General features: G+C 42.1%; 1 protein-coding gene across 34 annotated transcripts in view; it reads right to left on the bottom strand.

Annotated features, from left to right (window-relative positions):
* ANK2 (ankyrin 2) overlaps positions 1-12,298 on the bottom strand; it is a 273,471-nt gene that overhangs the window by 79,647 nt on the left and 181,526 nt on the right. For 24 of the 34 annotated variants that reach the window (XM_086890733.1, XM_086890725.1, XM_086890732.1 and 21 more), the window contains 5 exons: positions 11,548-11,733; positions 11,061-11,084; positions 9,118-9,216; positions 7,867-7,965; positions 48-146 (listed from right to left, as the gene is read on the bottom strand). In XM_086890733.1, the coding sequence (XP_086746859.1) occupies positions 48-146; positions 7,867-7,965; positions 9,118-9,216; positions 11,061-11,084; positions 11,548-11,733 (507 nt within the window). The remainder of the gene's footprint in view (positions 1-47; positions 147-7,866; positions 7,966-9,117; positions 9,217-11,060; positions 11,085-11,547; positions 11,734-12,298) is intronic. The other 10 variants (XM_086890736.1, XM_086890713.1, XM_086890719.1 and 7 more) reach the window with 1 other exon arrangement.

Raw genomic sequence — 12,298 nt, 5'->3', positions numbered from 1 at the left:
AGGTTACAGAGGTGTTCCATACCCTGACAGGACACACACACACACACCTTGGTCCGTGCCAGCAGTGGGGCACCTCGCTCCAGGAGCAGCTCCACAACCTGGTCGTGGCCGCTTCGAGCCGCACAGTGCAGTGGTGTGAGTCCATCCTTGAAGTAAAAGGAGAGAAAACAAATGAGGACAACCCCAACTGTTTGTCCTGGCACTCTGGGGAACAACCTGCCAGGAATGCAGCCCCCACACGTGTGAAAAAGCTCCTGTTTTGACTCCTAACTGAAACTGGCTGCACAGCACCAAGTTTCATCCCTGTTCTTCCTTGCACCAGGTAAAGGACACTCTAAGGTTACTGATGGAGAGAGGAAGCCTGTTGTGTGCTGAAATCTCCTCTCAAAGGATAATTGTGAGGGTGCACTGCCTCCTCCCCTCCCTCCCTTGCCTCTCCCTGGGTGATGCCTGCTGGGTTGAGGATGCTCTGTAAAGCAACCCATGTCCTTTGGATTGCTTTTGATGTGGGGATGAAACAAGAGATGCTCGTGCTAGAAAATCTGCTCTAGAATTTTCTTTTGCTTTTAAACAGGCATCAAGATAAATAAGATTTTAAAACAAGAGAAAAAGAGAGAAACAAACAGAACCAAATCTTTCACTTCTGAGATTGAGGGGTTAACACAGAGCTAACAATTATTTTCTAAAATTGCTCTCAGACCACCAACTCCACAATAGTTTTTTCCATTGCAGAACACCATTCTCTACCAAAAGTCTTGCTCACAGCAGTGGTAGAAAAAGATGTGTTGATGAACTATTTGGATGGGAGAATGAATTCTAGGTAGCTTTTGTATAGTTTGGACTTGATGCAGAAAAATAGGTATGAGGCTAGAAAAATAGTTGTGAAAGAATATCAGTGCTGAATGACACAAAAAGGTAACAGGTAGGATATGAAAAACCAAGTTTTCATCTCATTAGCCCTCAGTATTGTTCAAGCAGGCACTCAGAGTTGTCATCAACACTCAACAGAGGTGGCTTTACAAAGCTGAAATGGGAATAGTTTTTCATCACAAGAAAAGCCTTTTCCCTTTACGACACGTTGCTCATCTTGTGTGACATCGATGCTGTTATTCTAAGGAGCCCATTGAAGAACCCAGTAACAGCTTGATTAAAAGGAATTATTCAGAGGCTAAAACAGTAGCAAAACTGCAAAACTATGGCACTAAGGATGAGTTGGTGACCCTGCTTCACAGGCAGATGGACCGTTTAACCTGCTGGGGTTTGGAGGAAACCTGCAACACCGTGTTTTTTAAATTAAAAGTAGCTCTAGACTACAACAGAGCCGCTACTACAATCTCATTTCAGCAATCACTGCCCTGTAACACCCTACAAAAGGCAGTTCCAAGAAGCAGAGCCTCTCTCATGCCTGGTTTCCAAAGCACAGAGCCCATTCCAAATGAGCAGCACCACAAACCTCCACAGCTGCAAGGAGCTGAAGTCTGCAGGAGGAATTTTTCTCCCTTACTTACCTGCTTTTTCTAGAGGTTTTTGAGACACACTGAAGGGGTTGGGTGTGCCTTGGTGCTCATTGTCTCAGGGGCATCCCTAAATCCCACACAAGATTTGTGCTGAAATCCCACAAATGGAAGGTCAAACCCAAAACCAGAACTTGCAGCCTTTAGCACTGGCAGATGGGCTCAGTGTCAAGAATTATGTGGAACTACTTTACTTGTTTTTCATGCACTGAATCTTCAGAGTCCTCTAAACCAAGTCTTTTTATGACCAGCTGAGGTATATTATCATCTCATTGCCAGAGGAATTCCTTCAGAAAACTCCCACTGGCATTACAAAGGTAAGACTATATCCCAAATGCATTTCTAGCTAAGGTATTTATTTGGTATTTCTTTCCAGTTTCTGGCCTCTTGTGCTCTACTTTTTTAATCAATGTGAGAGGTTCACTTTCCCTATCTGCGTGGTGGCTTTGATGTTACTCTACTTAATAAAGCTGAAAAAAAAAAAAAAGGAAAATTGTGTGAATCCTTGAACAAAAGCAGGGCAAATCCCAAGAGGCAGAACAAGAAGAAAAATATAAGCTAAAAAGCACATCAACTCCACAAGAAAGTCTGGTTAAAACAACAACAACAACAACCTAAATAATTAAAAAACATAATTTCTTCTTTGTTCTTATCTACAATTCCCTTTAAAAGCAGACAGAAATTTGCTACTTATCCTATTCTACCCTGCCATAGCTGTTTTGAGGGCTTCCACAGAACCCTCTTCCCTTTCCTCTTTATGTTCTGAGGAAAACAGCACATATCTTTTAAAAATATTCTATATTCAATACTTTATTTTGCTTTTATCTTTTATTCAAAGATATGGGGAACAGCAAAGAGAGAGCTGTTGCAGTAGAAGAATTAGGAAACAATGCAGACAAGGTGACGAACCAACACGAGGAGACACACAAGTGTACCAAACTAATCCTTTTTTGCACCATTTATCTGTTTGCCAAGAGCCTCAGTGCCCTCAAATCAACTTGAGGAGATGGCCTAAGCACTTTGTCAATCATTGCTTTGCTAATTGAAGAACATACAGTGACCAGTGCATCAGGCACATCACAGCACATCCAGCTCTGGGTCAGAGGGACACACGCTTGGAAGCACAGATACAGATATCCCTTAAACACAAAGGCTGCCACGCCAGGAGACAAGAAATGCAGCAATTTATGTGGAAAGAAGTTCATCAGTTATCTCCTCACCCCAGATTGTGTGGAGTGAAGAGTTAAATGTTTCCATCTCCCCACTGACATCCCACACCTGGTGTTCTGCTGTTCCCACGTGTGGCACTCTCCTTGCTCACAGTGTGATGTAACCAACAGCTGGGTCACCCTTAGAAATGGCAGTGCAGTCCCCTCTGTGTGCATGGAAGCCAGGAACTTCCTAATAATCAATCCTAATTCTCTTTTAAATGAATCTCAAAATAGAAGTGCTTTTTTTTTTTTTTCCCTTGAAAACCAATCGCTGGTCATTTTTCAACCTGCAAAATTAATTCTGAATTCCGTGCATGACTCCTAACTGCAGGGCTTAGGAAGATGAGTTATTTGGTCATTTCACAAATGCTTTCTTTCAGCTTAGCAGAGTCACTGAGACAAAAAGAAGCTGTGCTTATGAGGGATTTTTAATGGGAAATGATGTGGGCAGCACATTGACAGGACAGTTGCTCACATTCAGTGCTCATTCGACCAAAAACTCACGATAGACGTGAACATCAAAGGCCAAATTATCAACAAATTGTTCTAAACTGCAGCTGCATCTTCTCATTTTCGTAAGGGTGAAGCAAAACTTTAGCATTTCATATGTCAAACATGCAAAATTGTCTACATTTTCTTGACAAATAAAGGGCTTTTAATTTGTTCATTTTTCATTACAACTAAACCTCATCTCTTTAAAAATGAACGAGGCGAGTCTCCCTCTTGCTCTGAGCTCTTGGCATAATTAAACATGATGTAAAGTATTCCTCCAGGTCTGCCATCCACAGCACAAATTTGAAAAATACAGCAAAAAAATATACCATGTGCTTGCCTGAGTATCAAGATAGTAACACAAATAACTCCAAATAACAGTCATTTTCTGTATAACTTGCTTAGACAATTCTTACAATTCCCCTTCTCACTCCCTTGTAAACATTATATGAAGCCACTGAATTTTTCATAGGGAATATCTGCATTGTGATTAGATATTTATAATCTGACATGGCTTTAGGAACAGCAGAAGCTGCCAATGAATTATTAGTGCTCTGTTCATGTAGGAAGATGGGGAGAAAATGTCACAGCAGCATTACTGCAGGAACAAACACTCCACAGAGCATGGAGCCAAGGCAGGGCCAGGATGCTGCTACAGTGGTTACCACTCCCATGTGCAAATAGCAGAGCCAAGCCTGTTTTGTCAGGATGCAGATGTACAAAAGGAGATATTATTACTAATAAACCTCAGGAGGTTTCCAGAATGACTCTTAAGGGGTGTCTGAAGCACGTTAAAAAAACCCAAACCAAACCAAACCTGAGTCGCGCCGCCCACAGTTTCCTTCCTTCTGTTCTCCCACTGGTACAGTCCATCTCCAAGAGTGACCTGCCACTTCTCTCAGCTCCAGCTGAGCCTCCTCCTTTCCGTGGCCCTTCTCCAACCCAAATGGTGGACCAGACCTTCTCCCACCATTCCCACACCTATCCCCGCTCCAGCTCCAGCTGCCGCGCTCCGGGCACGCGGCGCGCTGACTTTCCCACATGATAAGCTTTCCCTTCCAAGACTAGATGCTCTCTTTCATTCCATGGATTTGATTCAATTGTAAATATTCTGGATGAAAGCCTGCAAGAGGAGACTTAAGAAAAGTCCCAGAGCAAGAAGAATCTAATTTCAATATTGGCCAAGATTGAACAGGAAGAACACAAAATGTGTGACAGCTTCAGTGGCTCAGACAGGTGAGAGTGTTCCTCCCTCTCTGAAGGATGTTTGCTTATTCCCACAAAAATGGAAATTCCAGCAAGGTTATAAAAGCCTGTGATAAAACTGTATTTTAAAAGAAAAAAAGCATGCAGAACTGAAAAAGCCTCATATTCTTGTTCCTTATTTTTTCCCATAGAATTTAGAGAGAGAGATGATAAAAACAGAGATAATACAACAACTGCATTCACAAAGAATATGCCTGAAACAGCCAGCAATGTTTTCAGGTTCTGTAGATGCATACTGTTATGATTCCATTATATGAGGACTTTTTAAAATAGAAATACATGCATATGGCCATGCTAAAATTGCTTTTTAAATGCTTTTAAATTAGCTGAGGCTAATTCTCCCTGTAAGAATCCTTAGTGTGTTCCAGGGAGGCTGTAAATGTTTTCCTTCCCTCAAAATAAAAACTGGTAATTGCCACATTACCCCTGATCACCTGACAGCGAATTAATCATAAATTAAACTTTCCACCATCTTTCAGAGAACAAATTTCTGCACAATTTTTCTGACCCCTTAACTCTAACTAATCATCAGAATCTGCATGGGTCAGCATTTTGGCCAAACATTAAAATTTCAAATAAAATGATGTCATTGAAGTTCTTAATAATGTAAGAGAATGTATAGAAAATATCGGTTTGAGCAAAATTTTGAATATGAAATATTTCAGTATAGGAAATTTTACCCATTAATTATTTAGTGAACAAAAGTCTGGGGAAGCCTAGTATGTAAATGGAAGTTGCAAAACATATACCAGATACTATATAATAAAATATGTTTAAATATTATTTTCATATTTTATTACCATATAATTATCTACTGCTAAATGTGATATTTTGTTAATATATAATACTATCTCTAATGGCTAGTACTAATAAAAGTATCCTACTATTGTATTTGGGAATGTAGTTTCCATTTCTGCTTTGGATACAACATAAAAGAGAAATTAAATTTCACACTTTAAAACCTTAGTTAGGGCTTGGTTGAGAAAAAATGGTAGAACTTGCCAAAAAAATAAATAAATAAAATATTATTTTAAAATATGTGATTGTGGCAAGAGATTCACCAGAATTTTATGGCTTTGTGAGGAATGCCATAAAATTTCAGCAAACACATTCTGAAATGTACAACAAATAAGAATACTAATTCCTGAAGAAAGCAGAGCTTTCCTTTTCATGCTGCATTAACTATAGAACAGCAGGACACACGCATCATTTACTCCCTTTGAGGAATAGACGTTTTAATTTATATTTTTAGACAACCCAGGGGCTCCTAAAGAATCATTCCAATGGAACATTTTCAAACACAGAAAGCTTTCACAGATTAACTTCGCAAAACTGAAGTCCTGAAGCTCATCTGCAATCCGCTAAAACAAGTTTCTGCATCTTAATTTATGCAGCATCAGATGTCACAGAACAAAGCGAGCTAAAAATAAACGGCACGAAAGCGGCGAGGACTGTTTTAACTGAAGAGCTTATTTGGATGTGGTGTGGAGCACAGGAACTTGGCACTGAGACACCCCAGTACTTCAATTGCGCTGTTTTGCAGTGACTGTGAGCTGCTGGAAGAGGGCAGGTGCTGCTGAGAAGCCAAGGGAAGGCAGCAGGGAAGGCAAGGTGTGTTAGTACCGCAGCGGGGCAGGCGGGCTCTGTCCTGCCACGGACAGAGCCCGTGGAACACATCCCTGCTTCCTCCACACCGTACGGACTCACAGCCAGAGCCAGGCACACGGGGTCAGTGGACAGAGCACAGGGAGAAGAGACACACACCCAGGTAACACAAGCGGCTGACACAAAGACATGGACAGCAAAGCCCAACCTCTGGAATCTTGACCGCCACCACGAGCCCTGGAGCAGGGAAGAGGTGGAAGGTGAAGGTGACAGGAAGCTGGGATAGGTGTGCCTTAGGATACCTGTATGGGTTTTCAGGGATATCTCTGTACTGACATTTTGAGCCCAGGTAGCAGCTGACACAGGGCAGGGAGCCGAGACAATGAGAAGAGTCTAAAATTGGTCCCTCCCACCTACGTTGGGCAAATCCTGGTCTCTCAGACACGTTCACAGCTCCACTCAGCCTTTGCAGGTGAGCAGGGATGGGAAAACACTTTGACCTCTTCAAATCAAAAACATCCCTCATAATCATCTCTGTCTAAGTACTGAACAGGAAACAGGTGAATTCAATACTGCCACTCCAAAGGTCAGATAAGCTATTTATGTATGACATGCTTAGGGGCGTGTGGAATATCCTGGCTGAAGTATATTATTAGCATTTCACGCCTCTTTTCCATGAGGTTTTAGGTATTTATTGTGGAAAATGCGAGCAGGGGTGATTTGCTGCACACCTGCTTTATTTAAAAAATGAAAAAAAATAGTGAGGTATCATTTCATAATCAAAAACCAGATCACATTTGCATATGGAGCTGACAATAATTGTGGTTGTCTTCAGAGTTTATGAAGCAACAAATGGTTGATGTAATTAACATCCAAGTAACTGCAGAGGTTAAATCAACCCCAAGGGCAGCTGACTGCAATATCTTCTGCCTTCCTGTAGGGTTAAACAAAATTCTCATGTCCAGGTCTAAACCTTGTGTTCTAAAACACTCTTGGATCACTTGGACATGTAACTTTGCAGAACAGCTGCCTAAAAACCAACAGCTCAGTCTGAATAAATGACAGAATGAGACCTGTGGAGACCTGTCTGAATAAATGACAATGTTTTCCCAGGTGACTCCAAAATCCCATTTGAAATAATTAACCCTGCCCATATAAAATGATGGGGTTTTTTTGCACTGAATGACTGTGAAATCACCCATAAATAAGGGGCAGAGAGATGATGTGACATTTCAATAGGACAACAGGGAGAAGGAAGCCAGTGAGAGTCACCTAATTAATACCTCATGCTTTGTCTGGGGAAGAGACACGTGGCTGCTGGCTCTGAGGAAATTACTTATCCCTGTATCAGCTCTCCAATAAAAATGGACTGAGCCCACTAGAGCTTCCACAGGCCATACTGTGACTGGCACAGAGATGTAGGAGTCAGGAGACTGAAAGGCTTAGCTGAGTGCAGACCTTGCATTTCCTCTTGCTTCCCTTTTCCTTTTGCATCATCTTGTGTCATGTAAAGCTGGACCAACTAACAGGCTTATTCCCTAAAAACCACCAGTTTCATCAGCTTGTTCTTGTGTGATGTAGGCAGGTTATACAGGAGACTAAAGGAAATAGTATTTCTGCCTCCTATCTACTAATAACAGCTGTTCTTTAGTCTGATACCATAGAAAACAGTCTACATGAAACAAACACACAAGAAATCCCCAAAAGCAAGCAAGGCAAAAATCCCAGTCCATTCCCCAGAAGGGACAATATCATATTCAGGGAATAGAAAGACTCACCCTGGTTTTGGCATCGATCTGCCCTCCGCGATCCAACAAGAGCTTCACCATGTTTGTGTTTCCCCTTTTGGAAGCCACATGCAGTGGGGTGATTCCATTCTATACCATGAAAAGAACAAACAATGAGCTGGATGGATCTGAAGGCGCGCAATGGGGGTGAATTTGGGTTCGGATCACAAAAAATGAGACCATCACACGGGAGAGAATCAACGAGAATGTACTAGAGCATCAGAGCTAGGCACACACCATATAAGCTAGAGTTAGTAATTCCTTCCTAAGCAAGAATCCTCCCCCATTGTTTCGGGGTCCTTGAATAAAGGAAGCAGCGCATCTGCCCAAGCAGCAAACATCGCAGCCCCAGGGCCAGACAAATACACAAACATGTATCAGAGTCCCAATGAGCCAATAGTCACAAAACACCGATGCATTTCAGTCACTGCAACGTACACAGAGGACACAAGTGCGTCACTCCTACACAAAGGAACCTTCTTGTGTAGTGCCAAGAGCATAAAGGAGTGGTAGGCTGTGTAGGCTGTGTAGGCTGAAAGTCCTTGAAAACACTTTGGGTGAGGCAAGAGGTAATATTAGCAGCTACTCCAGATTGGAAACAGAAGGGAGTCAGTCTGGAAGGCAGAACCCTGAAGTAATTCAAAGCGTGTCTGGCAAGATTAAGCAGCAAACTTGTGACCTGGGAGCTGGGTTGAGATTGCCAGAGGTTTTCACTTCAAACTATGCAATATGAAACAGCAAAGACACTGTACTATGAAACTCTGCAGGTTGCTTACCATGAAAGGCTAGTCATGATTAATTAGTTCTTTTATTGTTGAATTTGTGTAACAGCAGTATACTCAACTTTCTGGTTTGGAGATATAGTTAGGTGTGAAAACATCAAATTAAATTGGTATAGCAAATACTGAACACCAAAAAAGCCAATCAATCCTACATCTACTTCCAGAGTTCATCTACCAAACAGAAAAGCCAAAGGGAGCTGACACATTATAAGAATTTCTGGAGCTGGCCAAAGGATCCTGCTTCCTCCAGCTGGGAACACTGGCTGTTACACAACTCCCAAGGCCTCCAGCGCATGGCACAGAGACAACCTTCCAGAATTTCACCAAAAAAGACATCTTTGATCCCAACAGAACTCCAGCATTACTTTGCTCCTTCCTTCACTCAGCTCTTGCCCGAGAGTTACCCAAAGAAGCCCTCTGATTTCCGTAGAAGCAGGGAGATGGGGGGGTGAGGCCGTACCCTGGCGGTGAAGTCGACCGCAGCTCCGCGGTTCAGCAGCAGCGTGGCCACGTTGACGTTGCCGTAGTGCGCGGCGATGTGCAAAGGGGTAAAGCCGCTCTGCAAAGGGAAACGGCCCTCGTTACGGAAATCTCCTCGTACAAGATCTCTAGCTGAACTAGAACCTGAGTTTAAAACGCTGCCCAACTAATGCATCGTGTCAGTTTTACCCAGACCGTGTCCACCTGTACTAGAGCACAGCCTTTCAGGCAGAGAGGCCACTTTTCAGGCCAGAGATTATCAAAGTGTTTTGTTCTTTTGTTCCCCAACTCAGTCCCCTGCACCGGTGGCCAATGAGATCAGTTTCCATCACAGAAAATATTAATATATTAGCCATTTTTAAAGAAAATAAAGCCAGATCCTTATTACCATTTGGAAGCAACATGGGTCTTTTAGGCTGTATCTATTTATAGGAGTAAGAAAAATGACCACAAAAGTTGTTGAACTCTTATTTTACTCCTCTTAGAAATAGAAATATGGACAACATATTTCCTATTGGGGTTTTTGTTTGTTTGTTTTTGTTTTTTGAAAGCACCAGTTACTCAAAATGAAATTAAAGAGTCTGGTTTACATGAGAAACTACTTAGTAACTTAGAAAAAGAATCATAATTATTTGTATTTATATACAATTTGGATTGCAAAGGGTCTGAAGAAACTTCTCAACCTATGAATCAAAAACCTCACGTTTTATTTATTGGGTTTTGAATACTAGAAGGTGAAACCTGCTCCAGCTACGAGACGTAGAATCGCTTGACAACAACATAAAAGAAGATTAAATTTTCAGAAACTAGGACAGAGAGCAAGCTTTTATTCTCATAAGTAATTCAAGTAGAAAGGGCCTTGCTTTTGAGGTTTCCCTGAAGAGCTTTACACTGATTTGATTGGATCTCGCTGATAGTTATAGAAAGGGAGGACCACTTCTGGCTTCTAGACTACAGCGTGCTCTCAGTGAGGTTTCTTTCCTCTCAGTATCCAGACCACCATTTTAAGCGACTCCTGGAACAAAGGAATGTGGGCACGTGCTGCCCTCCTTCAGCAAGCCCTGCCATTGCCATTTCCCTCAGGGAAGAACATGTCCATGGAGCTGGGGCCCAGGGAAGCTGTCACCCTTCAGTTCACATCACCACTGCCTCCTGGCAGCCTGCTCATGTGTGCACACACCAAGAAGGGAGCACCTTCCCATGGACATGGACATCCATAATTCATTCCTTCCTCCAGCAGAGAAACTCCATTATTCAAAAGCAGGTATTGGAACAACAATCGCATTCCTGGAAATTGTCCTTTCTCCTAAGAGTGGTGGTGATCTTTGGGGAAAAATCCCAGTCCAAGCCAATCAACCCCAAGACTTTTAGTGGAAGTAAAATCCATGTAAGAAATGTGTTATTTATGGCAGGTAAATTCTGAGTATGTAGTGTCCCTGAGGGCTCTGCATAGAAAAAATTGTAATAAGAAGAAAGGTAAAAATAAACAGATGCCCTGAAGAAGTTTTTACCTTGGGGAATTTGATTATGCTTATTATTGTAAAATACAGAAAATTAATTTTACCGTTATTCTGGCTGAGCCAGACACCCTGATTTAGTTATGCCAGGTGAGCGTATTTTCATAATTAATGAAATTGAGCTTAAAAAGCATCTTTATCCTCTTAGCTCCACTACTCACTTCAGACTCCTCTGGACTGATGTGAATTCTCAAAAATGCCCTTCAATACTGACACAAATAAAAATAAATTCTAAGACGAAAGATGAATAAAAATAGGTTCTTCAAGCCATAGATTTCTAAGTATTAAAAAAAAAAAAAAAGGAGTCATGTCTTTTATTGCTAAATAATAAAGAAATATTGGCAAAGAGCAGAGAAAATAGTCATAAGTAACAGAAAGAGTAATTAAAAATTGTTGATCTCGGTACCTCAGTCGTCCTATTCACCATCATCTGATGCAGCATGGTTTGGGAAAGAGAGGAACAATATTAAAGACTGGCCACAAAACGAAGAACTATGTTGCTTTTTTCTGAAATGAGTTATGCTGTTAATTATGAGAAAAAGCCATTCAAGCATGCATTAACTTTAAACACAACCTATGTTCCCGTGGGCAATAAACCAGTATCCTATTTAATAGGGAAGCAGTGATTCTGCTTCCGTTCCAGTGGCTTCTGGTTTGCAAACAATGAGAAAAAGCTGGTTACCAAAGGAATGGGAGGCATAACCAAAAAGTGAAAAAAAAAAAAAAAAAAAGAGCACTTTTAATTACTGTGTAGCTTAACACTGCAAACTTAAAGGTTTTACTGGTGATACTGGTGGAGCAAGTCGTCCTTCCCCGCCGGGGCAGTTCGGTTTCCCCGTTAGGATGTGGGGATTGAAGGTGCTGTCCCCTGGGCCCGGAGCTCTCCCCGTTACCTTGGACTGCACGTCGGCGTTGTGGTCGTTCTGCAGCAGCAGCGCCGCCGACTTGGTGTCGTCCTTCCTGGCGGCGATGTGCAGCGCCGGCAGCCGCACCTTGCCCTTGGTGTCGTTCTCCAGCAGGATGGCCACCGCCTGGTTGTGTCCCTGCTGCAGTGCCACAGCCAGAGGGGTGAAACCGTCCTGGAGAGGGCAGGAAACCAGGGGTGCTCAGCCTCGGGGAGCCGCGCCGCGCCCTTCGTACGCACCGACTCGGGAAGCACGTTCCCAGCTGTTTTCCACCTCTGCACTCCGTCTCCAGGGACATGAGATTGTCACACAACATTTTAACTCTTTCAAACACCTTCAGAAGGCTTTCAAACGTTTGAAATGCTTTGGAAGATCTTTTACGCTTCAAAGTAGTCTTTTTTTAAGTCAAGCGCAAGCAAAGGATCATTCTACAGCACCTCTCTTAATTACTTACTTCTCATCTTAAAATGGGCCACAAAGCTTATTTTTAGCAATTTTTTGTAAATTTACTGAGCACTGAACAGCACTGATGTGAAAAATACTGAGAGAATATGTTTTTGAATATCTCCCACCTCTGCAAAAAGAAAAGTGTATCAAACGTGCTTGCTGCTGTTCCCATTCCAAGTTACACATGAGCCATGAGTCAAGAAATCCAGATCATGTTTAGGAACGTGATCTGAAGGAGGAAAACATCACATTATTTATATTTTTTGGAAAAAGAAAATCAGAAGGATCTCTC

Source organism: Cyanistes caeruleus, chromosome 5, assembly GCF_971803275.1.
Source record: "Cyanistes caeruleus chromosome 5, bCyaCae1.hap1.1, whole genome shotgun sequence".
Classification (NCBI taxonomy): domain Eukaryota; kingdom Metazoa; phylum Chordata; class Aves; order Passeriformes; family Paridae; genus Cyanistes; species Cyanistes caeruleus.
The sequence above is the reverse complement of the archived record's forward strand: the minus strand, read 5'-3'. Positions and strand labels throughout refer to the sequence as shown.